The sequence below is a fragment of the Bubalus bubalis genome, chromosome 10, assembly GCF_019923935.1.
Source record: "Bubalus bubalis isolate 160015118507 breed Murrah chromosome 10, NDDB_SH_1, whole genome shotgun sequence".
Taxonomy (NCBI): Eukaryota; Metazoa; Chordata; class Mammalia; order Artiodactyla; family Bovidae; genus Bubalus; species Bubalus bubalis.
Window position 1 is genome coordinate 37,819,571 of NC_059166.1, and position 26,698 is coordinate 37,846,268.

A 26,698-nucleotide genomic window follows, 5' to 3' on the forward strand; every position below is an offset into this window, starting at 1 on the left:
GTCTTGTCTATTTTTAAAAATATATCTTTTAAAGTCCTGTTAATCTCTGTATTTTTCCTGTGCCCTTTTTTCCTTCACAATTTATCTGTTGAGCAACCCAGGCCATTTGACTTGTAGTTTTCACACAGTCTGCATTCTACTGATTGCATACAAATGTCCTCTTCAGTTCATGTTCCTTTGAATTTCCTGAAAATTGGCAGCCAGATCTAGATTCAGGTTTGATTCTCTGGCAGTACTAGAGGTGGTACATAGTGTGATTACCAGAGGCACAAAACGTCTCATTTCTTTTTTTTTTTTTAATCCTGATACCAATTGGTGCTTAATGCCTATATTCATTCCTGGAGGTTGTCAGTTATGATATTCTGGTTTTATTATTTCTTTTGTGTTTTGCTTAATTAATGAAGACATGCTTCTCATCATCTACTATTTGACTACACAATGACACAGTTCATTTAAAGAAAGGGATGGTAGCTTCTCAACTCTTTCTTTAATTATTGGTTTTCAGTATAATTGGTTGGTTCCTATCATCATCAAAAGATGACAGATTCTTCTTTTTTCCTTTTATTATCATGAACTCATGGATTTATACATATTTAATGGACTTCAATGCACTGCAATTGCTACTGTTTTTTTAAACTCAAATCATACCACTTTTTGCTGGTGGTTGGCTCCTGAATCCTTTTGATATGCCTTCAGTAGTCTTTGATAGCTTTATTGTTGCAAGGAATTGTTTTATGTGATTGTGGAACCTGGGTAGGCAGGTTAAAGTCTATAAGTCAAGCACTTGGAGAGGGCAGACTGGAATACTCAGCCACAGACTAAAGTTGCTATTCATGGGTGGAATTTCTTCTACTTCAGGGAGGCCTCTGATCTACTAGGATATTCTCACTTGCCTAATGTTGGTTGGTTATGGACTTTAATCCCATCTACAAAATACCTTAGTAGAGACAAATAGTTAATGTTTTGATTGAATAACTTGGGACTATAGCCTTGTCAGGTTGATACATTAAAAGAGCATCACAATTATCAAATATATTATTCACTTAGATATTGTTTTATCTTCATAATATTGCTATTATTAGAATTTGCAGTTAGAACTTTTACACAGTTATCTCACCTAATATTCTCAGTATCTCTGTTGAATAAACCTTTACAAAATTGATGTCCCCATTTTTAGATGAAAAGGCAGAGACTTGAGAAGTAATGAGAAATTGTGAAGCTAATAAGTAGTCATTTCAAGACTAGACCATAGGAGTCATCTCCTATAGTTCTGTCTATTTACTCATGACCTCTTTGTGTGGTTCCTCATATTTATCACCTTGTCCTCACATCGCAAAGATGCCTTTGCTTCTTAGGTTAAAATTCATTTTCGTGTTTGATAACTGACTTTATTTTTTGTTAAGCTTGGCTAATGATCCTGATTCTCCAGCACATTTCCTGCTTTATGTCAGAATTACAACATTTGCACCCTTTTTTCCTGTGTCAAATATCATTTACCTTGTTCAGTCTTTTCATTGCCATATAGTAAATGGGTGGTGAATTTAGGATTATAATTTTAGTGTAATTTCTCCTAAAGGAACATTATTTCCTTATTCATTATTTCCTTAATCTATTGAAGTCAGTATGATTTGTAATGGATATAAATGAGTGCTTTTCTCAAAATGGTAACAATTTTTTTCTAATTTTTTAAATTTATAAATGTCTAAATCTTTGTTTGCCGTGATACTCTTTCATGTTTCTAAAATTATTTAATTTAATTGTTCAATAATAATGCTGATAATGATAGCTTTATCTCTATGATATCTATGAGAAAGAAAAAAAAAAAATTCATATGGCAGACAAGTCCCAGGAAGAAATCCTCAGGTCCTTGGCTGGATTGTTATATGATTCACTGATTCACATCAACCTTAATTTTAGTGGGCAAATTTAAACTGAGATTAGTTTTGTAAAGAGCACTGGTACTGAAAAATTATATGCAGTCCCCTAAATATTATTCTATAGGAATTTAAATGCAAAACATAGAAAAACAATCACTTGCCCTTTTTCCAGCTCTTAAGAGGATGGAGGAGACACATATCATTATGAAAGGTAGTGAAAAAGAAAGCAATAAATGTAATTTAATTTTTCTTCATGTCAGTAGAGTGAAATAATTTCTACAAGTGTTCTATGTACCACATTATTTAATTTAAAATTAAATCGGATTAATTATTCCTCAAGTTTTGAAAAGAGAGACTGAAATAAACTATTCCATATTTTAACCATAGCATATTAACTTTTAGGATTTCAAGCTGAAAATAACAGAGAACCAAATGTGTTATATCATTAACAGGAAATCCAGAAATAGGGGGGCTATAAGAACTGTTGACATCATTTCATTTTTAGATTTTTAAAATTTTTCTCAAGAGAATAAAGTGAGGATTTATTAAATGGTAGTACACCCATGGGGTGAGAGTGGGCAGACTTGGGTGAGAAGCTTTGGGCACCATTTAGATACATAATCAAGAACCTGAGTCTGTGTTTCTCCTTAATGTGACATCCTCATCATTTTATTCATAACATTGAGAAAAAGAAGAGGAACCATTGTGCTTTCTCTAGAAATGAGGATATCTTTCTGGAAATAACATGGCTTATTCCTATTATTTCTCATTGGCCAGGATCACACCCATTTTTAGACCTGTCAACTGTTCATGGGAACTGGACCTCCATGATTGTTTTTGACCAATTGTCTCAAGCTGAAATATCTTGATTCATAACCTATGGATCTTGTAAAAATATAGATTTTGATTCAGTAGATCTAAAGTGATCTCTCTAAACTTTGCATTTGTAATAATCTGACAGGTGATCCTAATGCTAATGCAATAATAATACTGGGAAATAACCACTATTACCACTACACTACTTTATGCTGGGAACTGAACTTGACAAATAAATACTGCATGCACCCTTCATGATGAAGCTTACTTAGTTTAATTAGAGGAGTGATAATAGTCAGCAATTCCAGTGACTTGCCTAGAGTTACTTGGTAAGTGATGAGTCTCAGCAGCCTATACTAGAGACAAAATAAATAAGAAAGCATGACAAGGATCTGGGGTGGGTGGGGGAGAGAAGAGGAATGAAGACAGCAAAGTGCTAGGTTATAATCCTTGGATAATATAATTTTGTGGTTCTTAGTATTTCTCAGAGTTGGGGATTTTGCAATGGAGAAATCACATAAAAATCTCCAAGCAGAATAAAGAGCCTGGAACTGAAGAATATAAAGGCAGAAAACTATACGTGAACACTGCTGCATAGGGATAAAATTACCATTACTTCTTCTTTCTGTCTTTCATAGCCCTGCCTACTCTGCTAAATTGATACCTTGTAGGCAGGCAAAGATCTATTATTTTGGATTATAAAATAAAAAGTTATCATTATTTTTGAATTCTGAAATGTAAATGTCATAAACTGCTACTTTTAACTTTAATGCATTACTTGAAGTAAATAAAATGCATTACTTGAAGCAAATAAAGTACATTAAGCTATGTCTAGTGTAGTAGACTGTCAGAGAAGGCAGTGGCACCCCACTCCAGTACTCTTGCCTGGAAAATCCCATGGACAGAGGAGCCTGGTAGGCTGCAGTCCATGGGGTCGCTAAGAGTCGGACACGACTGAGCAACTTCCCTTTCACTTTTCACTTTCATGCATTGGAGAAGGCAATGGCAACCCACTGCAGTGTTCTTGCCTGGAGAATCCCAGGGACGGGGGAGCCTGGTGGCTGCCGTCTCTGGTCGCACAGAGTCAGACACGACTGAGCGACTTAGCAGCAGCAGCAGCAGTGTAGTAGTCTACATTTTCTCACTGATATAATGCATTGATCAAGACTTAACAACAAATAATCAACTCATTTGACTGGACCTGTGATACAAATGAAGTAAAAACAGCTCTGGTTTATTTTAGAGGAAATATTACTAAATTTTGTGTCTTTAAACCTAGTTTTGAGTTTTAATCCTGCTACTAACAGGCTATATATATATAGCACATTTCTAATCTTTCTGGATTTTGATTTTATAATCTACAAATTAAAATGACTATCACATAAAATTTGAAATAGAGAACAGTGATAGAATCAGGATAACAGCTAATATAACATGAGGGACATGGAGGGGCTTATTAAGTGATTTTTGAAGAAAAATCTGAAATTATGACTACAATTATTTTATTGTTATTTTGAGAGATAATTAGCACCTAAGTGTACTATACTCATTAATTACATCAACAATATGTATCCTATATAAGCCTATACATGTTATCACTTTATTAGCATAATAAAAAAACACGTAAAAACACAGTGTAATCAACTTAGTGATCTCCGGATGGGATTGCCTTAAGTAGAGCCCTCAGCAACTCTAAGTTGTGGTTTAGCTCAGAAAGAACTTTGTATAAATGATCTCTAGATGTCCTTGAGGTTCTATATTTCTGTAGCTTCCCTTTAGTATTTATTTTAATTAATGATTATTATATATTTTGCTATAATAACTTATGAAAGCCTCAGGAAGTTTTACATGACTCTTACCTTTAAAAATATCATGTGTATGAATTTAGTACATTTTAACAAAGAACTTTTTCCACAAAATAATAATATATTGCATAATATGATGCTGTGGAAGAAAAAAATGCAAGATTTGAAACCCTAAAAAAAAAAGATTTGAAACCCTACCTTCAGGATGATTTCAGTACACAAAAAGGTAAAAGGGCATCCAGATATAGAATATATTATAGAATTGATTCAAGGTAGAAATGCGGGTTACATTTTTATGATAATCTCTGAGTTCCTGAGACCCTATTCATGACATTTTCCGTGGGGATGGCAGGTAGAAGAGTATGTTTAAATTGATGAAATGTGAGCTTGAGGCTGAGAGGACATTGTTTGTCTTCATAGCTCATGTCATTATGGGCCTCATCTGGGAATACCTAAGAGTTGCTGGTGTCCATTGTTGGGTAATTCAGATTTTTCACAAGAGCAAATGACTGATTCCAGCAGAAGTCAGTAGTGGTCTTGTAACTGTTGCAGAGAAATAGAGTAGATCCTATGTTGGCAGTACATAAACAGTGGAAAGTTTTTAAACATTTGGAATTCTTCCAGGCTAGTGAAAATTTCTGAAATCGCTGCTTATAAAGTAAATTAGGGTCAGAAAGTGAGGTCTCACTAACAATACAAAAGACTGAAGGACTAGGAGACAATCTCAGCAGCAACCGTAATTCGGATTGAGAAAGCTGTTTTAGCACAGGAACCAGGTAGTAGTGAAGGTGTTGAGCATTGCGGAGGCCTACGTGAATTTTGGGATCATGAGAGTATTCACAGAACTGTGGTGGACAGGATAATTTGACCTGGTAGATAATTGATTGGAAGTCATTGCAGAAGCTGGGAATTCCAGAAGAGGTTGTTTGAGTGGGATTGTGAAAGAGCGATATACAAGTGAGAAACTGGGATAGAGGGTAAAGTAGAAGACACTGTGCCTTCCTTTGGGAAAAGTTTGGAGGAAAGTGTTACTGTGAGATGAATGACAGTGAAGATGGAAAGATGAAATAATCATTATTGAGAGTAAAACATTAAGGGTATACTTATAAACTCATCACAGAAGAAGATGGATTTTGAAATCCATCTTGAAAGTGCTAAAAGATGTGAGTGTGTTTGTGCACGAGTAAAATAATTTAGAAGGCAACGTAGGAAGCGGGAGTTGATTGGTGTTGCCAAAGGAAGAACTGAGAACTATAAATGGTAGTAAGAAAGGTGGTGGAAGATGGAGAGCACCACTGGAGATGTAAATTAGGGGAGATGAGGTGAGGGCATGTAGCTGTATGAGTGCTGAGTCATGGTCTGCCTTCTCATTGGAAAATTAATATTAAATAATGTGATAACTGAAAAAAATGCAGGTTGAGATTTACATGCATAAAGTTTTTTTGTTTGTTATGTGATTGATAGGGAAAGAGAATTCAGACTGCGTTTTATGAATTTATATTTTAGGGCTGGTGAGTATAAGCTGCTCTTACTCTTTGTGGGTTAGGAACAAAGAATTAACAAAACACTCAATGAATGAAAAATGCCAATGTTAAATTTGGGACTTTTTATCTGCAGGTATATATAAGTATATATACATATATATATACATATATATATGTCAGGTCCATGGATCAAGGCAAATACTTATATGGAATGTCAGGTCCATGAATCAAGGCAAATTGGAAGTGGTCAAACAAGAGATGGCAAGAGTGAATGTCGACATTCTAGGAATCAGTGAACTGAAATGGACTGGAATGGGTGAATTTAATACAGATGACCGTTATATCTACTACTGCAGGCAGGAATCCCTCAGAAGAAATGGAGTAGCCATCATGGTCAACAAAAGAGTCCAAAATGCAGTACTTGGATGCAGTCTCAAAAATGACAGAATGATCTCTGTTTGTTTCCAAGGCGAACCATTCAATATCACAGTAATCCAAGTCTACACTCCAACCAGTAATGCTGAAGAAGCTAAAGTTGAACGGTTCTGTGAAGACCTACAAGACCTTTTAGAACTAATGACCAAAAAAGATTTCCTTTTCATTATAGGGGACTGGAATGCAAAAGTAGGAAGTCAAGAAACACCCGGAGTAACAGGCAAATTTGGCCTTGGAATACAGAATGAAGCAGGGCAAAGACTAATAGAGTTTTGCCAAGAAAATGTACTGGTCATAACAAACACCCTCTTCCAACAACACAAGAGAAGACTCTATACGTGGACCTCACCAGATGGTCAACACCGAAATCAGATTGATTATATTCTTTGCAGCCAAAGATGGAGAAGCTCTATACAGTCAGCAAAAACAAGACCAGGAGCTGACTGTGGCTGAGATAATAAACTTCTTATTGCCAAATTCAGATTTAAATTGAAGAAAGTAGGGAAAACCACTAGACCATTCAGGTATGACCTAAATCAAATCCCTTATGATTATACAGTGGAAGTGAGAAATAGATTTAAGGGCCTAGATCTGATAGATAGAGTGCCTGATGAGCTATGGACTGAGGTTTGTGACATTGTACAGGAGACAGGGATCAAGAACATCCCCATGGAAAAGAAATGCAAAAAAGCAAAATGGCTGTCTGGGGAGGCCTTACAAATAGCTGTGAAAAGAAGAGAAGTGAAAAGCAAAGGAGAAAAGGAAAGATACAAACATCTGAATGCAGAGTTCCGAAGAACAGCAAGAAGAGATAAGAAAGCCTTCTTCAGCGATCAATGCAAAGAAATAGAGGAAAACAACAGAATGGGAAAGACTAGTGATCTCTTCAAGAAAATCAGAGATACCAAAGGAACATTTCATGCAAAGATGGGCTTGATAAAGGACAGAAATGGTATGGACCTAATAGAAGCAGAAGATATTAAGAAGAGATGGCAAGAATACACAGAAGAACTGTACAAAAAAGATCTTCACGACACAGATAATCATAATGATGTGATCACTGACCTAGAGCCAGACATCCTGGAATGTGAAGTCAAGTGGGCCTTAGAAAGCATTACTAGGAGCAAAGCTAGTGGAGGTGATGGAATTCCAGTTGAGTTATTCCAAATCCTGAAAGATGATGCTGTGAAAGTGCTGCACTCAATATGCCAGCAAATTTGGAGAACTCAGCAGTGGCCACAGGACTGGAAAAGGTCAGTTTTTATTCCAATCTCAAAGAAAGGCAATGCCAAAGACTGCTCACACTACCGCACAATTGCTCTCATCTCACACGCTAGTAAAGTAATGCTCAAAATTCTCCAAGCCAGGCTTCAGCAATATGTGAACTGGGAACTTCCTGATGTTCAAGCTGGTTTTAGAAAAGGCAGAGGAACCAGAGATCATTTTGCCAACATCTGCTGGATCATGGAAAAAGCAAGAGAGTTCCAAAAAAAACTCTATTTCTGCTTTACTGACTATGCCAAAGCCTTTGACTGTGTGGATCACAATAAACTGTGGAAAATTCTTCAAGAGATGGGAATACCAGACCACCTGATCTGCCTCTTTAGAAATCTATATGCAGGTCAGGAAGCAACAGTTAGTACTGGACATAGAACAACAGATTGGTTTCAAATAGGAAAAGGAGTACGTCAAGGCTGTATATTGTCACCCTGTTTATTTAACTTATATGCAGAGTACATCATGAGAAATGCTGGACTGGAAGAAATACAAGCTGGAATCAAGATTGCCTGGAGAAATATCAATAACCTCAGATATGCAGATGACACCACCCTTACGGCAGAAAGTGAAGAGGAACTCAAAAGCCTCTTGATGAAAGTGAAAGAGGAGAGTGAAAAAGTTGGCTTAAAGCTCAACATTCAGAAAACAAAGATCATGGCATCTGCTCCCATTACTTCATGGCAAATAGATGGGGAAACAGTGGAAACAGTGTCCGACTTTATTTTTCTGGGCTCCAAAATCACTGCAGATGGTGATTGCAGCCATGAAATTAAAAGATGCTTACTCCTTGGAAGGAAAGTTATGACCAACCTAGATAGCATATTCAAAAGCAGAGGCATTACTTTGCCAACAAAAGTCCGTCTAGTCAAGGCTATGGTTTTTCCTGTGGTCATGTATGGATGTGAGAGTTGGACTGTGAAGAAGGCTGAAGGCGGAAGAGTTGATGCTTTTGAATTGTGGGGTTGGAGAAGACTCTTGAGAGTCTGTTGGACTGCAAGGCGATCCAACCAGTCCATTCTGAAGGAGATCAGCCCTGGGATTTCTTTGGAAGGAATGATGCTGAAGCTGAAACTCCAGTACTTTGGCCACCTGATGCAAAGAGTTGACTCGTTGAAAAAGACTCTGATGCTGGGAGGGATTGGGGGCAGGAGGAGAAGGGGACGACAGAGGATGAGATGGCTGGATGGCATCACTGACTCGATGACGTGAGTCTGAGTGAACTCCGGGAGTTGGAGATGGACAGGGAGGCCTGGCGTGCTGTGATTCATGGGGTTGCAAAGAGTCGGACACGACTGAGCGACTGATCTGATCTGATATATAAGTATATAGACACATGCATATATACAAGATAATGTGCATGTATATATCATTTCAGATATAGAGAAGGGTCTTAAAGATACAGTAGATTTTAACATTTTAAAACTTATTAAAGTAATTAATTCCTTTATTATTTACTAGTTTAAAATGCACAGTATTTCAAACATTCAAAAAAATCTATAAAAAAAGCAAAAATTAACCACTAACATGCCCAACACTCTAATTTAATAGAAACTGACACTCTGCTTTTTTGTCTTAATTTTTCTAAACAACTTTTTCCCTAAGATTTAAACATATGTTTCAGAGGAATATAGGAGATGTTCTACATTCACCAGGACTGTACTGGTTTTAGTTTGCTTAGTTTAACTGCCATGTTGAATTTTACTGATTGGATAAGTCTCAGTTCATTTATCCACTACTCAGGTATATTTTATGGGATCTTTCCCATACTTAACTATTACAAATCATTCTGAGTTGAGCATTCTTGTACATATCTGTGATCACACATGAAAGGGTGACAAATGTAAAAATGGAACTATCGTGTTCTATGTTTTCTGCATCTTCAGCTTTACTAGATAGTAGCAAATAATTTTCTAACATGACTGTAACCATTTACATTTCCATAGGTAATTTTACTGGTCTGTTTTACACTGTTTGATGAGATGATACATCAAATAATGTATTGGGATACCAGGAATACTTAGCATTTTACCTACCAGACGTGAGAATGAGGATGATGACCATTTATCTTTCATAGTTGTGGCTTTTCTTTGCCCTTTGTGCTATCTATGATATAAAGAATTTTTAAATTTGGGCTGAGGATCTCTTTTCATGGTTATTATACGTACACATTTTCTCTCTTTATAGCCTCTCCATTTGTTGACAGGATTATTTGTCTTTTTCCTTATTGAACTGTAGAAGAATTTTATATAACCTGACTATTTATCTTTGATGGTTATTTTCATGACAAATAATCTTATCATGGTTTGTGGCTTGCTTTTTTCACTTTATATATGATATCTTTCAATATATAGAAGTTAGCAATTTTATTGTAGTTGAATTTGTCAACCACATTTTTTATGGTCTTGTGTGAGGCATCCTGATATTATAAATATATTTTCCAATAGTTCATTTTGAAAGTTGACAGATATGCTTTTAACTTTTAGGTTCCTTTGATTACTTCTTTAAATGGTATAAATTGGCTGTCATTAATGCCAAAGAGATAAAAGTTTGCAAAGAGTACAGATTTTGGCTTGACTGTAAATTATTCATTAGTATTTTGTAGTCATCCTGTCATGATCACATGCTATGCATTTAGAATACTGAGATGCATTGACCATGGTCTCAGTCTCCTGAAAGGGACAAATCTAATAAGCACATGCAGTGCAGTATAAGGGCTAAAAGAAGACTTTACATATATAAAACCTGGGAGAAGGGAGATGGCAGTGAATTATTTGCCAAGAAGCCATTATCTGTCCTGCTAATTCATATACTCTGGGCTAATAGAAATTTTATGGAAAACTGAGATTACTATTATAGTTTAGCACTACACCCCTTAAGGGAAACCAATATTAACTTACATCCTTTTTCTGATTGAAAGGGAATAGTGAAAATTTGTGGGGCTACACGAATATTTTCCTCCTAATTTTAACAAATAGTAAGTTATCACAGATGTTGTTTGCCAAGATGCTTTAAATTTCTGGAAATGTTAAAACCCTGTTTTATAAAAGATTGTTTTTTGTTTACAGAGACGAAATGGTGAAGATATACCTGTGGCTCAGACTAAGAACATCAATCACAGAAGATTTGCTGCTTCCTTTAGATTGCAAGAAGTGACAAAAACTGATCAGGATTTGTATCGCTGTGTAACTCAGTCAGAACGAGGTTCTGGTGTGTCCAATTTTGCTCAACTTATTGTAAGAGGTAAAGTAAAATTGCTTTCACTTCATGAAATTGCATGGCTTCATTAGAACAAAAGCGACTTTTGTAGATATTTGGATTGATTTTTAAATCTAGTGCTCTTTATCTCAAATTACTGCAAAAACCATATCATTATAAAAGTTCTGAAAATATCTTAAGGTCAAATTAAGATTGTTGTTTTATGGTGTGTCAGACAAGTTTTCAGTAAGTGATTTTTATCAAAAGGAATCTATTTAATACTCCAACAGGGCTAAACATACATAAAATACTTTATTTTGCCATCAATTTAAAGCTACCAGAGGAATTGGTGAGGGATTATGATACATTGGTACTTTTCTTTAGTGGATACTGGAAAAACAAGTACAAGTGCATGTATAAGTACAAGTACAAGTATAAGTATAGTACTTGTATAAGTATAGTATAAGTAAATATAAGTATAGTACTTATACTTGTAGAAGTACAAGTACAATGTATATTACATTCACTGAAAATTGACTGAGTCCCTATATAATTCACTCTTCTAGGTTGTGGAGATACAATGGTTAGTAAAATACAAAGACCCTCCCCTATGTATGTAGGGCTTCCCTGGTGGCTCAGATGGTAAAGATCCTGCCTGCAGTGCGGGAGACCCAGGTTTGATCCCTGGGTCAGGTAGATCCCCTGGAGAAGGAAATGGCAACCAACTACAGTAATTCTTGCCTGGAAAATCCCATGGATGGAGGAGCCTGGCAGGCTATAGTCCATGGGGTCGCAAAGAGTTGGACATGACTGAGCAACTTCACTTTCTGTTCCCTATGTAGCTTAACACTGAGGTATAATAGGCACATCATATATAAAATTTGTAGTATCACATCAAGGGATGAGTTATGAATAAAAATAAATACACATAATGAGGGGGATTGATGGCTTAATTAAGATGATCTGGAAGGCCTCTTTGTGCACATGACAACTGAGCTGAATCCTTCAAAAATGAGGACGTCAGCCATGTGAAAATTTAGAGGAAAAGCAACTTTTATGAATAGACTATCATGCATCAGTTGTTTATAATAACAAATGAAAATAATTATAAACCATATGTCTCTTCAAGGAGAAGTTTGGCAGATTTTAACAAAAACATTTCATCTGGACTGAGATTTGTCAGAGGTGTCAGGGAAGGCCTTTGTCATTGACTTTCTTTGAGATAGAATCTGAAAGTTGAGAAAAAGTTGCTCAGATGAAGGTTGTAGTTTTGAGGGGCAGAGGTAAGAAAAAGAAGGATCAGCAAGCAGAGAGCAAGGGCAAGTGTCAATGCTTAGAGGCTAGAAGGAGAAAATGAGATAATCCACATTCAAGTTAATACATTTTATAATGCTTAACATCAAATGTCTTTTACATGTATTATTTCATTGTTAGATTTACTTGATTTTAATACTTTAACCTTTAGTACTTTCAGAAGAAAATTGAAATTCAGACTATTTGATAATTGCCCAAGGCCACAAAGATCTAATAACTGGCTGAGCCAGAATTTAATTCCATGTTTCTTAACTCCTGGAACTGGGCTCATTCTTTTCCACCAAAGCTTTATCTCACATTAACATTATTAAATAATGCTATTAGCTGCTTGTAATGTTTTTGTCTTGAGAGATTCTGTAGCTCATTAAAAAAGAGAAGTTTATCTTTGTAAATTGAATAGAACTATTATAAATAAAACTTTGCTTATAGCTCCAGAGTCAGCTTATATAGCACATGCTTTAGTTCATGAAATCACAGCCCCAGGTCATTGACTAACAAGATAATATGGTAATATTTAACTCCAGTGTTTAGGTAAACAATTTAACATATATTCATATATGTTTGTATATTCATCTTTGGTGAGCCCTTTGCCTGCATCTTTCTCACCTGAGCCTGACGGTACCTTTGAAAAGCCTGAAGGTGTCCTTGGGTAATCTTCAGAGTAATTAATATGCTATGGATACAAGAAGGTGGGTGTGCTTTTGAGTCATCATGCTCGCTGTATCTCCACAGGGCTGTATGTGCATTCATGATGTGCAGCCGCTGAAGGAGACAGTAGCTTTTAATAATGCAACTAGAGTGCTTTTGACTAACCTACCGTTTTATATATATGTGTGTGTGTGTGTGTGTGTGCTCAGTTGCTCAGTTGTGTCTGAGTCTTTGTGGCTCCAGGGACTGTAGCCCTCCAGGATCCTCTGCCCATGAAATTTTCCAGGCAAGAATACTGGAGTACGGTACAATTTCCTATTCCAGGGTATCATCCTGACCCATATATATATATGGATCATCCAGACCCATATATATATATAAAGAGAGAGAGGCATAAATATAGATCTATAGATATAAAAATTTTTGAAGTGGCCCCTGATGTATTCAACAGTTATAAAAGGCAGAGTTGAAGCCTTAGCTAGTTGCTCCCTTTAAATGTAAATTTCCTTCTTTCAGATAGCCATTTAGTGCCTGTTTGTTTTAAAAGAGATTTATTTTGGATTATTAGATCTTCCTTATTTATCTGAATTGAAAAGTAGATTTTATCAGAGCTTGCTTTTCTTTGCTTAGAGAATCTATATTATGGCTAATCTAGGAGTGCTACTTGAGAAGTAACTAATTATTTCAATAACATTTATAAAAGGAAACTCTGAATTTCATAGAAAATCTTAGCTATTTTTCTTTCCCCTTTTTTCCTTTTTGTTTTTTTATGATGTTCCTGCCATGTAACCTATATTTTGTTTTACACTTTATATTGTACTTGTTGGGTAAAGACATGATGGTGCTGTGAATGTACTATCCAGAATCTGTTTACATTTTAGAAATATATTTTGATAGTTTTGGCACCATTCTTTTTCTTTTTCATGTATTTTACTTTGATGTATATTTAACACTTACAGGTGATACTTTGCTTGCAGTTTGATTTGAAAACTAATATGAAACAATACATTCTCTTGTTTGTTCAGTAAGCACCAAATAAATATTGGTAACCACAAAATACACCCTTTGGGGTCAGCTCTCCTGGTGTTGAAATAGTGCTGAGAATTAACTATGGTGACAAGTCTTGTCTCTCATTGGCACTTTCAAAGCTGACATCCTGTTACATGGATACAAAAGATGGTAATTTTAAAGGAAATTTTGGGGGCAGTGATACGAATAGTCTTTAATAAGATCTGGCATAATATTGCCTGTTGTCAAAGATGACCCAAGGGTAAGAGTTTATTAGTGTGTTTTCTCCTAAACTGAAAGTGACAGGGCATGCTTAAGGCTTTTTGGTTGCTGTTTGTTACAAATGAAAATTTCACTGCAGAATTCTCATGTTGAAGAGTATTGATCTCTGTGTTCCCACAGCCAGAGGAAGAAAAAAAAATGCTGAAATAGACTTTATCATGATTTTAGCTTTGCTTCCAGATCATTTTGAGTAATGATAACATTTTTGGTTGTGGAAGCCAATCTTTATTGACAAAGAAGTTTTTACAGAGATGAAATGAAGAGCAGATGTTTTGCTCAGTGTTTCTACAAGATAGAAGTATAAAAAATGTGAGATACACATTGAAATGTGTTTATAAACTTCAGATGAAAAGCACCACCTGTAGTCTGTTATATTATAGATTCTCATTCTTTTAAAAAAATTTTAATTGAAAGATAATTGCTTTACAAAACTGTGTTGGTTTCTGCCATGTGGTACATATACACAATGGAATGCTCAGTTCAATTCAGTTTGGTTGCTCAGTTGTGTCCAACTCTTTGCGACCCCGTGGACTGCAGCATGCCAGTCCCCTCTATCCATAAGCAACTCCTGGAACTTACTCAAACTCATGTCCATCGAGTCGGTGATGCCATCAAACTATTTTATCCTCTGTTGTTCCCTTCTCCTTCTGCCTTCAATCTTTCCCAGCATAAGGGTCTTTTCTAATGAGTGGGCTCTTCGCATCAGGTGGCCAAAGTATTTGAGTTTCAGCTTTAGCATCAGTCCTTCCAGTGAATATTCAGGACTGATTTAGGATGGACTGGTTGGATCTCCTTGCAGTCCAAGGGGCTCTCCAACACCACAGTTCAAAAACATCAATTCTTCGGCACTCAGCTTTCTTTATAGTCCAACTCTCACATCCCTACATGACTACTGGAAAAACCGTAGCTTTGACTAGACAGACCTTTGTTGGCAAAGTAATGTCTCTGCTTTTTAATATGCTGTCTAGGTTGGTCATAGCTTTTCTTACAAGGAGCAAGCATCTTTTAATTTCATGGCTGCAGTCACCATCTGCAGTGATATTGGAGCCCCCCCAAATAAAAGTCTGACACTGTTTCCACTGTTTCCCCATCTATTTGCCATGAAGTGATGGGACCTGATGCCATGATCTTAGTTTTCTGAATGTTGACTTTTAAGTCAAGTTTTTCACTCTCCTCTTTCACTTTCATTAAGAGGCTCTTTAGTTCTTCTTTGCCTTTTGCCATAAGGGTGGTATCATCTGCATATCTGAGGTTATTGATATTTTTCCCAGCATGTTGATTCCAGTTTGTGCTTCATCCAGCCTGGCATTTCACATAATGTGTTCTGCATATAAGTTAAATATGCAGGGTGACAATGTACTGCTGCTGCTGCTGCTAAGTTGCTTCAGTCATGTCCGACTCTGTGCGACCCCATAGACAGCGGCCCACCAGGCTCCCCCATCCCTGGGATTCTCCAGGCAAGAACACTGGAGTGGGTTTCCATTTCCTTCTCCAATCCATGAAAGTGAAAAGTGAAAGTGGAAAGTAGAAAGTGAAAGTGAAATCGCTCAGTCGTGTCCGACTCTTACCGACCCCATGGACTGCACCCTACTGGGCTCCTCCATCCATGGGATTTTCCAGGCAAGAGTACTGGAGTGGGGTGCCATTGCCTTCTCCGTCAAATGGGTATATCTTTCCTTTTAGCCTTGCCTTTAGCTTCTCTTCCTTTCTCAGCTATTTGTAAGGCCTCCTTAGACATAAAGTAGATTCTCTTCTTGATCTCCCTTCTTTTCCACCTGGCTGAATCAAAGATGCAACTAAGTTTCTAGCCAACTGACCCACAATAAACTTTTATAAAATTCTAATTGCTACAACTGACACTCAATTTCTATTCCCATTTGCTAACTATGCTTTTTTATTATTCCTTCTGTGAAACTCTTAATTACATTTTTGAAGTTCTTTAATGTGAAAGGCATAGTCTTTTCTTTGTCTTTGTTGTTGCTTAGACTACATTTCAGAAGGCAATGGCACCCCACTCCAGTACTCTTGCCTGGGAAATCCCGTGGATGGAGGAGCCTGGTAGGCTACAGTCCATGGGATCGCGAAGAGTCGGACTTGACTGAGCGACTTCGCTTTCACTTTCCACTTTCATGCACTGGAGAAGAAAATGGCAACCCACTCCAGTATTGTTGCCTGGAGAATTCCAGGGACGGGAGCCTGGTGGGCTGCCGTCTATGGGGTCGCACAGAGTCGGACACGACTGAAGCGACTTAGCAGTAGTAGCAGACAACATTTCAGTGGTGTGTAATCTCCATTATCAAAATTCTCTGAACATACATATTCAATTAATTTAGTTATCTATTCCTAATGAATACCACTGACCTCTAGCTGTAAAATGAAGTGAATGTCAACACATGTACCAGTGGAGGTGGCCCTGTAAAGCAAATTTCAGTGTTAGAATCATAAGGACTTTGGATTATTGTTGGTATTTGCCTTTGCAGAACAATACAAATTAAGGATAAGTGTATTTGCTGACTTTTATAACTGAAAGGTGCAGAGATAGGCTTCAGGGTTGGTTCATTTAGTCATGAAAGATCCAGGTTCTTTCCAGTTCTTCCCTCCAAAGTTCATAGTTTTGGCTAAGTCAAGATCCCTTGATGGTCACAGGATAGCCATATGGCTATACACTTCTTTGGTCTCATCCACATGGGGATAGAAAGGTTACCACCTCTGACATATCAAAAATTGCATGACTGCATATGGAGAGACAACTGGAATGGCCAGTAGAGGACTTTTGTAAGTGGGACTGCAGAGCATATCATTGTTATTCAGAGGGAGTCTACTCACATAAAAGAGGAACTGAGGATGTTTTTGACAAAAGGTACAACTTTACCTTGAAGGACATGCAGAGTTTGGAACTTGGTAATGTAGGAGAAGGGCGTTATCGTAATAAGTCAGGTAACAGTACAAAGTGGGACTTTGTGGGGAATGATGCACTGTTAATGGAGTTGCTTGTAGGTATTGTACAACATACCCACTATACCTGTGAAGGAAAGCTGTCCCAACTAACACTAAGTTTGCATTTGAACCTTTCAGATTCTACCCTTATTGTAATCATATGTAGTTTATATTCCATTAGAGTCTATCTAGTCCGTTGTTAAGAGTTGGACACGACTGAGCGACCTCACTTTCATTTTTCACTTTCACGCATTGGAAAAGGAAATGGCAACCCACTCCAGTGTTCTTGCCTGGAGAATCCCAGAGACGGGGGAGCCTGGTGGGCTGCCGTCTATGGGGTCACACAATGTCAGACATGACTGAAGTGACTTAGCAGTAGCAGCAGCAGTCCATCTTTGTTTGCTACAGCATTTGGCATATTTTTTACATAAATACAACTGATACTATTCTAAAAATTCATAAATAAAATGTAGCTGAAGTCAGAGCAGTGGGGCTGACTCTTAAAGATATAAGGAATGAATGATGAACTACATCCTTCCCTTACCTGGGATTACTGGGAATAGGAAGATTACTATGGAGGGAAGATTACTGGGATAGAGGAAAAGATGATGGCTGTTTGTTTTTTGTTGTATCTGAACCAGTTTTATATGAACTAGGAGGGTGACTTTTTGTTTAGCATGAATTTTTTCTCACTTGAAAAACAATCTTGATGTAACTAACTTGCTGTAGTCTTTTGTATCTATCAGTTAAAAATCATATCTGACTCTCTCATTTTAGTGTTTTTATAATAGAAACAAGGGCACTTGAGAAGTGCAAAACACACATTCTAATACTCTTGTTAACTGGTGGTTGAAAAGCCATGAAATTTCTAGCTTGCGTCCTTTAGCATTCTCTTTAATACCACACACTATTTATTGATTGTTAGCTAGTTTTCATAGCACAGCTGGTTTTCGTTCCAGCTGATTCTTGAATTCATGTATAGATTCTTTTTCTAACAGTGACTTAAAAATCCCTTTTCTTTGCTTCTCTTGTAAAAACTGGTCAACTTGACAGCAAATTTAGAGTTATCTTGGAGAATTCAATTTAAGCATTTGTTTTACAAAATCTGAAGTATAAGAACACAAGTATAAACCACATACAAATTTCCCCCAACTGCCCCTACGTTAGGAAAATACCTGCAGTCAGTCAAGGGATACCAAATGTGTCAAATTTGGAGGAGACCACAAATGTGGCATATGTAAAAATGCTATATTGGTACCCTTGAGTAAGATAAAAGGAACATTTGGAGTCTCCTCTCATCCATAGGAGCTGCTTGTAATTCAGGTGATTCCATTCAATGTACAAGATGTCTGGTACATTTTTAAACTCTAAATGAGCAAAAAGATACTGGATGTCCTTTATTTTATTACTGAAACACTGTTCTATCCACTATTGTGCTCCATAATTCCAAATAATTTTTCCTATTAATTTTCTCCTCTTTTGTGTTCCCTTATGCTCTTTGATGAAAGTGATAGAGTACAGCAGTTGTCTCACTAGAGCAGTGATTTTCATGCTATTTATTTTCTTGTTTGTTTTAAAAATGAAAATGCAATGAGAGTTCTTTCTGAAAGAATTTCTGAGTGTATTTGCATAGGTGAATCTCATGTAGAGCTCTATCTAATGTTTAGCAGTTGAGGCACTGATCATGGTTTTTTTTGGAATGTGTCTTTGAGGACTTTGCTTTTGTTGGAGCTTTCTTCTTATGAATTTAAGAAGGATCAAAGAGGACACAGAATGATCTGCATGCCAAATAATTCTTTCTGTTGAACTCAGTGTCCTTAGCTGCTCGTTCATGTCTGACTCTTTGCAGACCCATGGACTGTAGCCCACCAAGCTCCTCTGTCTGTGGGGCTTCTCTAGGCAAGAATACTGGAGTGGGTTGCCATGCCCTTCTCCAGAGGATCTTCCCAACCCAGGGACTGAACCCAGGTCTCCTGCATTGCAGGCAGATTCTTTTCCATCTGAGTCATCAGGGAAGCCCCCTGTTGAACCCTAGGGAATTTGATTTCAGAGCACTGATGATAGGTCTACACTTTTCTTCTGAGCCTCTCAATTCTATTTTCTTGGAGTTCATGATAAATATTTCTTCTGAAGGATCTATGTCAACTTCCCCGATTTTGTAATTTATATTCCCCTCCATGCTCATTCTTTTTCTTTCTCTTAGCCCAAACCAAAAAGGAGGCAATGAAGTCAATTTGTAACTTCATTGAAAAATCAACTAACAGCCTTTATTGAGTACTTAAAATGGTAAGGGGCTTCCCTCATAGCTGAGTTGGTAAAGAATCCACCTGTAGTGTAAGAGACCCCGGTTCGATTTCTGGGTCAGGAAGATCCACAGGAGAAAGGATAGGCTACCCACTTCACTATTCTTGGGCTTCTCTTTTGGCTCAGCTGGTAAAGAATCTGCCTGCAATGCAGTAGACCTGGGTTCGAACCCTGGTAGTTCCCTGGAGCTACCCACTTCAGTATTCTGGCCTAGAGAATTCCATGGACTGTATATATAGTCCATGGGGTCGCAAAGAGTCGGATATGATTGAGCGACTTTCACTGGCACTTCACTTTCACTAAATTGGTTATAATGGGCATCAGGAAATTACAAAGAAACCTCAGACATAATCTCAGCTCTCAAGCAATTTATAATTTAATTAATTGTATAGGAGATTGTTGAATTCTTGAATATTTGGGCACAGAGTTTTGACTTTGATTTTGATCAGATTTTTAATTTATAGAGGGGAAAATAATATCCTCCAATAAGTAGAAAATATACCAATGGATATTTAGCAAACTTACTAAGCACTCTTTTGGTCTATAATGTGGTATATAATTTGTACTATGAGAGTCTTATCAAATGTGAAACTGAAGCTCTATAGCTGATAGACTGGAGTAAATCATCAAAGCAGAGAGAGAATTCATAGTTTTCAGTGGTATGTGTGTGCTGATGGTGGCATAAGTGGTGTGGTTGGACTGGACCCCATTAATTGTAGATCTTGAATTTCTTCCACTTTTCCACCACTTCATCTTCTAGAGTCGGTAATAGCAGACTTCCCAACCAGTGTATGATTGACAGGTGTTTCAGTGTTAAGCTTTTTTTCAGTTAACATAAACTATTTTCAAGTTAGATGTTCATATCTTTTTAAAAACTAGTTAATCCACATTCTGCTTACTAGTGAAATGGCATCAGGAACCTGACTTTCTAAGCACAAACTAGGAAATACACAGAAACAGAAACCACTGATGCAATGTTAAGTGGAAGTAAATATCAGGTAAATCAGTCAAAACCAACTTATTCAGCAAAGTTTATCATATTTTTACCGTAGAAAGAACTTTCCATTTGGGTTAATATAAATCATGTTATTTCCTTTCCTGAGAAACATTTGGACTAGTAAGAAATAAAAACAGTCAAAGGTCAACACAAATAAGTACAGATAAACATTTATATTCTCTTAATCCTGTGCATGGATTGTGTTTAGTTCATAGTTAACTAGTTTTTATAAAAAGAAAAAAAATTATAACATTTTCATGTTGAACATGACGATTTGGAGGCTGAGGACTAGACAGAGATTAAATAATTGTGGCAAAGTATGAGCAGCTCTTCTCAGTGCATAAATCCATTACAACCTCTCCTTATCCAGCTTTCACTTAGCTCTGATGTTCGTTTTAGAGAAATTATGGCCTACAGAGGTGGTCTTATCTCTCATGGGTTGTAGGGCAGGGCAGTATTTAACTTTAGGATATCATTTAGAAGGTAACTTTGTTTTGCTTTGTTTTCTGCCTTCTGAGCCCTCAACTAAGAACATATTTTGTTGTCTTTTCTGTAGTGTTGTGCAATTCAGAATTAGATTTAGTTGTGATGGCACAGAATCTGTCCTTGTGTTAAAACAACAAAGAAACAACAAATGAATAATTACCTGTACCTCTGTTAGGAAGAAATTTTACCCACATGGTTATTTACATTTTCCTAATTGCCACTTGGATTTCCTATCATCTTCATATGCATATGGAAGGAACCATTACTGTTCTTATTTTACCTGCTACCCCCTCCAGTGAATTTCCTTCACATTAGTGAAAAAGAAAAATCACAGTGCTTTTCTGGTCCAAAGAATTTAAATGAAAAATGCTCTGAGTACCACTCAAAATTTCTTTTCTATCACTCACCTCCTTAATCCACAGCAAGCATACTCCTGCCATTATACTATTATGGTTGTTATTTCCTCCACCTGGATTTTCTTTTTTTCCCCTCAAATAAATGCATACTTTCACATTCTTATCTTTATTCAGTTTTCTTTCAGTTTTTCCCCCAAATACTTAAAAGTCAAATAATAGTTATTTTCTAGTACAAAAGAAGATTCATTGATTTTGTTTTATAATATTTTTTCTCCAGAGTTATTTAGCTCTAAGTTTTCAAAAGATCTTTATGTAACACCTACTATTAGTATGTGCAGAACAAATATTTGTACAAGACAGTGGTCTGAAATATACTCACACTGTTGGGTGAAATATAGCAGCTAGAAATACATATGTTAATAGGCTGTTTCTTTCATTTTCTGAATTTTATTACGTATCCTTGGGTGCTCAGAACTTTCTTTGCCTTCAGTGCCATTGCTTTCATCCCTATTACCATTGTATTTTTACTGTACTTTTTACTTTTTTTAAATTAAGAAAAAAATTTCTATGTGCTGAGACTATTTTTATTGAGGTTTAATTGATTTATAATATTATATTAGTTTCAGGTGTACAACATAATGATTCAATACTTTTATCGATTATACTCCATTTAAAGTTATTACAAAATAATGGCTTTATTTACCTGTGTAGTACAATATATCTTTGTTACTTATTTTATACATAATAGTTTGTATCTCTTAATCCCATATGCCTGTCTTGCCCCTTCCCCCTCCCATCTCCGGACTGGTATTCACTGAAAGTGAAAGTGAAAGTTGCTCTTTGTGACCCCTCTGAGTATACATATAGTCCATGGAATTCTCTAGGCCTGAATACTGGAGTTGGGTAGCCTTTCCCTTCTCCAGGGGATCTTCCCAACCCAGGGACTGAACCCAGGTCTCCCTCACTGCAGGCGGATTCTTTATCAGCTGAGCCAGAAGGGATGCCCAAGAATACTGGAGTGGTAGCCTATCCCTTCTCCAGCAGATCTTCCTGACCCAGGAATTGAACTGGGGTCTCCTGCATTGCAGGCAGACTTTTTACTAACTGAGCTCTTGGGTAATCACCAGTTGCTCTCTGTATCTGTGAGCTTTTTACTATACTTTGTAAAGAGTGCTCACTGGTCTCCCTCCATCAGTACTTGCCTCCTCTGTGTCCGTCTTCACACAATAGCTGACAGACTGACTGCTCTTCTGATTCTGATGGCTTCTTGGTTAGGCAGTATTAGTCCAGATGTCTCATCGCAGTCTCCAAGACCCATTGTCATCTGGCTCTGCCCACCTCCCCAGTCCAGATTCTCCTTTACTCATCAAACTCTAGCAGCACTGACTTGCTTTCACTTGATCATGCTCTCTTCAACCTTAGGGCCTAGGCATTTTCTGTCCACAGTGCATCTTCACATTTTTTCAATATATTATTGCATTCCTAACATCTGCCTCCACCTCTCAATTAACTAAGTTAAGGACTCTTCCTGTTGCTTGTTTACTATTCTATTTCTATAGCCAGGACCATGGCCAATACCCAGCTGATATAATCAAGTAATTGTTCAAGAAACAAAAACAGCATAGATTGTAAAGTGCCATATGAATGGCATGGTCTTAATGTGTAGGACAGAGGAGGCAGCCTCATTCTTGACTTTACCAGTTGAGGAATGAGCTGTGGAAGAGGCAGACATCCATCTTACCAGTGATGGATGGGTAGGATTTGGATAGTTGAAAATAAATATGGGCATTTCAAGCAGAGGGTGTGATATAGGAAAAGATATGTTCCTGAGGGCTACTGTTACATATAGACCACGACACAGTGTTTCACAGGGAAGCCTGATGTGACCCTGAAATTGTACTTTGAGGCCTAACTGTGGAGCAATTTGAATGCCTAAGGAATATGAATAATTATATCATTTGACCTGGGAACTTTTGGGAGTTTTGCAGTAGGTTACTCATGTCTTCATATCTGATTCAGAAAACTCGGATGAGAGATGATTTGGAGAATAATGAGTTTTCAGGGAGTAAGTTTAGGGGGCCCTAAAAATCTTAAACACTTGAGATGGTAAGACATCCTTAGGGAGGGTTGTGTTGGAAAGGACAAGTCAAAGTTGAGAGATTATGGTGGAAATACTGTTAAGAATATTGTGAAATGACCAAAGATGGAATAGTCAGCCTGGGATACTAGGTGAAATATAGTATTATGGACAAAAGTTTGGAATGCTTGTAGAACTTACTTGATAGCATAGGTAGTCATTTTAGTTGTAAATTCTTGCTTGGGTCACTGGAGAGACAAGTTTTAAATCTTTGGGCATATGGGAAAGGCTTCAGCTAGTTGAAGGTTATTAACAGAGATTCAACACAAGATAAATTAAATAGACACTTAGTGTAGAGAAATTCTAGTGATAGAAATTATTTTGGAAGCTTGCATTTCAGAGTCCTTAGCCAATATTATTAGAATTTTTCATGTTGCTAAACTTAGGATAAAAATAGATTATGCAATTAAATTTGGAAAGAGAGTCCTGACATGGTTAAATATAATGTCTTTCTTTACTCTTGACATTATTCATATACGAAATAAACACATGTGAGATATAGCATGTGTAAATATTTTCTCCCTGCTGCTTCATGTAGATTGCTTTTTTGGGGTTTGAGTTAAGTGAAAATCTGTTAAGTGAAAATCTTCCTGTACTTTGTACTTCATAGAAATAAAGCAAGCTCTCCAAAGACTTTTCCACTTTTTCTGCTCTTCAGAATTTGAGTGCTCCTGATAATAATGCTCCTAGATATGTTTTTTTCTTACATCAATTTTTTAAAGCGTTGAAAGGAAGGCGGTTTTTCTTTCTAAGGCTCCTGTTCAACAGCATTTCTCAGTCCTCAAAGAATGACACTCACTGCATCAGGTCATTTAAAAATATTTACTAAAGGATAAAGAGTTCCCACCTGCCATTAATTGTTCTATGTTAAAACCCCCACCAAGTTTGACATTTCTTTGTGTTGTGCAGGGTTGTTAAAAAGTAGTTGCCATGACCAGACTGGTTGATACATCACAATGATGAAAAGCGAGCTGTTTGGGATTCAACATGGATGGTGGAAATGCAAGATGTCAGAGGAGCCATATATTAAAGAGAATTTGAATTGGAAACTGAATCCCAATCTGCCACTGGGAACATTTTGATCATTTTGATTTATTAAACTTTTATAACAGCATTCAGATAGAGTGGAATTAAAACCCTTTAGTCTTGATAGTTTATTGTACACCAACCACTATGTAGCTGATATCATTTTTGAAGGTTCTCTTAGCAATCAGTGAAGAAGGAAAAAATGTGTTGGTGAGAGACTTAATTTAAAAGGCAGTTTTCACAGATATTCTTGCATCTAACTTTTAATCCCTTTTATTTGCATTGGGTCAAGTTTGAAAACAGATCTTGCAGTTTCAACCTACCAAGTACCTTAAAGTTCTGATTTTTACTGTAAAGTTTATTTGGAACTCTGATTACTAGTTTTCATATTAAAGTATTGTATTTGTGGACATATCATAGGCTATCATTTCTTTCTTGCTCATGTACTTTGCACTCAGAGGTATCTTTTATCTTTCTATATCTAAGTTTGTGTTTCTGAGTGTTATGAATAAATATTCAAGTGGAAATACTAATACAATTCTGAAGGCTAACTTGCAAAAGAAAACAAAATAATGTATTTTCCTGCAATTACTGGAATTCCGTAACTTGGATCTTTTCAAAATCATCTTTCAGCATCAGCAAGCATGGGTTTTCTTTTCTGAACAGTGGCTCTGTAATAAAGGGAAATCAATTACTATTAGAGAGGCACTATAGGTTAAAGGCATTACAGGTTCACACTTGGTTTTGCAGCTGGGAGAGGGTACTTAGCTGTGAATCAGGAATGATGCCAAAGATGGATGAGACAGAGTTCAAGGAGCAGTAATGTGAGGGTCCAGGACTATCGTTTCAAGCTGTCTGCACAGTAATGATTGATGGGTTGGTGGTAAGAAGTAATAATACCAGATGATGAAAGATGCATCTCAGCCTCTGGAGCCACAGCATACCAGCTACCTGTTGGAGTTCTGGGGCATAATGATTCCTGATTTGCAACCAAACGGTTTTGCTGCATTTAGCAACCTAGATTTTTGGCAGCTGTGAAGGAAGCAAGCAGCATATCAAACACTCCTGCACATTGTAAATTTAATTACCTCATATTTATGCATAGTAGTTGTTGACAGGATCTTATAAGCTATGCTAATACGGTAGGTAATTTGTTACCTCCAGAAATCACTTTCCATGTGTCTTCTGATCATTATCATGAAACATGATAAATGATCTAGCCCATGAGGTATAAATGAAAATGAAATGGATAATTGGATTCTATGTCTAAATTGTGGCTGGAATAGTCACAGCAATTATAATTGAATTTATCTCATAAAAATGTGTTTGGCCCTATGTTAGTGACCTTTCATCATCTTGAGCCTGTGATGTTCCATGAAACTATTCATAAGATAATTATAAGAAGTTTATCACAATTGTATAAAAAATTCTCTAACGCTTTAAATTTTCTCTGTTTTTGCTTTCTTTGCCTATAACTTGAAGTATTCAGTATTATACTGTTTATCTACAATGGATTTAAGCAGCTGAGACTGATAATCTTTTGAAACTGAAAATGTTCTGTTGTTACCAATGCCTTGATTGAACAATATAGGAATATTGCAAGATATAATTGACAGTATTTTTGTGAATATCTTTTGTTATTAGCAGCACATTTCTTTCTGTGGAGTGCTAGAAGTATATCTTCTTGATGAATGTGTGTAGTTTCTTTGATTCTTATGAAAGAATTTCTCTGAAATAATAAAATAAAAGAGAACTTATTTCAAGTATCATCAGACTTATATTCTTTCTCACCTCTCTTCAATTCACTTTAAATAACAAATATTATTTTATTATAAACATTAAAAACTCCAATTCATTGATTTGATTGACATTTTTGAACAGTTACATTGGCTGATCATTGTAATTTTTGCTAATAAAAATAACTAAGATACATGATCTTTAGGGTCTTATAATTCTGTTTTTATAGTAGCTGCATGGATATCTAGTCTTTAAATTATAACATATTATTATACTTATTCTCTGTGCATGATAATACTAAAATTCCTTTCTCATTTCTAGTTTCTTTCAATAATTGTCCAAGAAGCCAACATGCTCACTCAACCTAGATTCCAGCAAGTCTTGGATGGCTTTTTTAGAATCTAGGCAGAATCCTGTACATCTGTGGTCTGTGAAAAGCTAAGAAACCTAACTATCCTGATAATCCTTCTGCATTCTTCCTCCCTTCTTTCCTGAACATTCTTCTTGGATTTTAAACCAAGAATTATGAATTGACTCTGTAGCTTTATGAAGATTTTGGAAATATTTTATGACTCT

The 26,698-nt window shown here is 36.5% G+C and overlaps 1 protein-coding gene across 7 annotated transcripts in view; it reads left to right on the forward strand.

Annotated features, from left to right (window-relative positions):
- Nucleotides 1–26,698, forward strand: part of PTPRK (protein tyrosine phosphatase receptor type K) — a 623,130-nt gene that overhangs the window by 343,207 nt on the left and 253,225 nt on the right. For all 7 annotated transcript variants that reach the window (XM_045161947.1, XM_045161941.1, XM_045161943.1 and 4 more), the window contains exon 6: nt 10,761–10,935. In XM_045161947.1, coding sequence (XP_045017882.1) covers nt 10,761–10,935 — 175 coding nt within the window. The remainder of the gene's footprint in view (nt 1–10,760; nt 10,936–26,698) is intronic.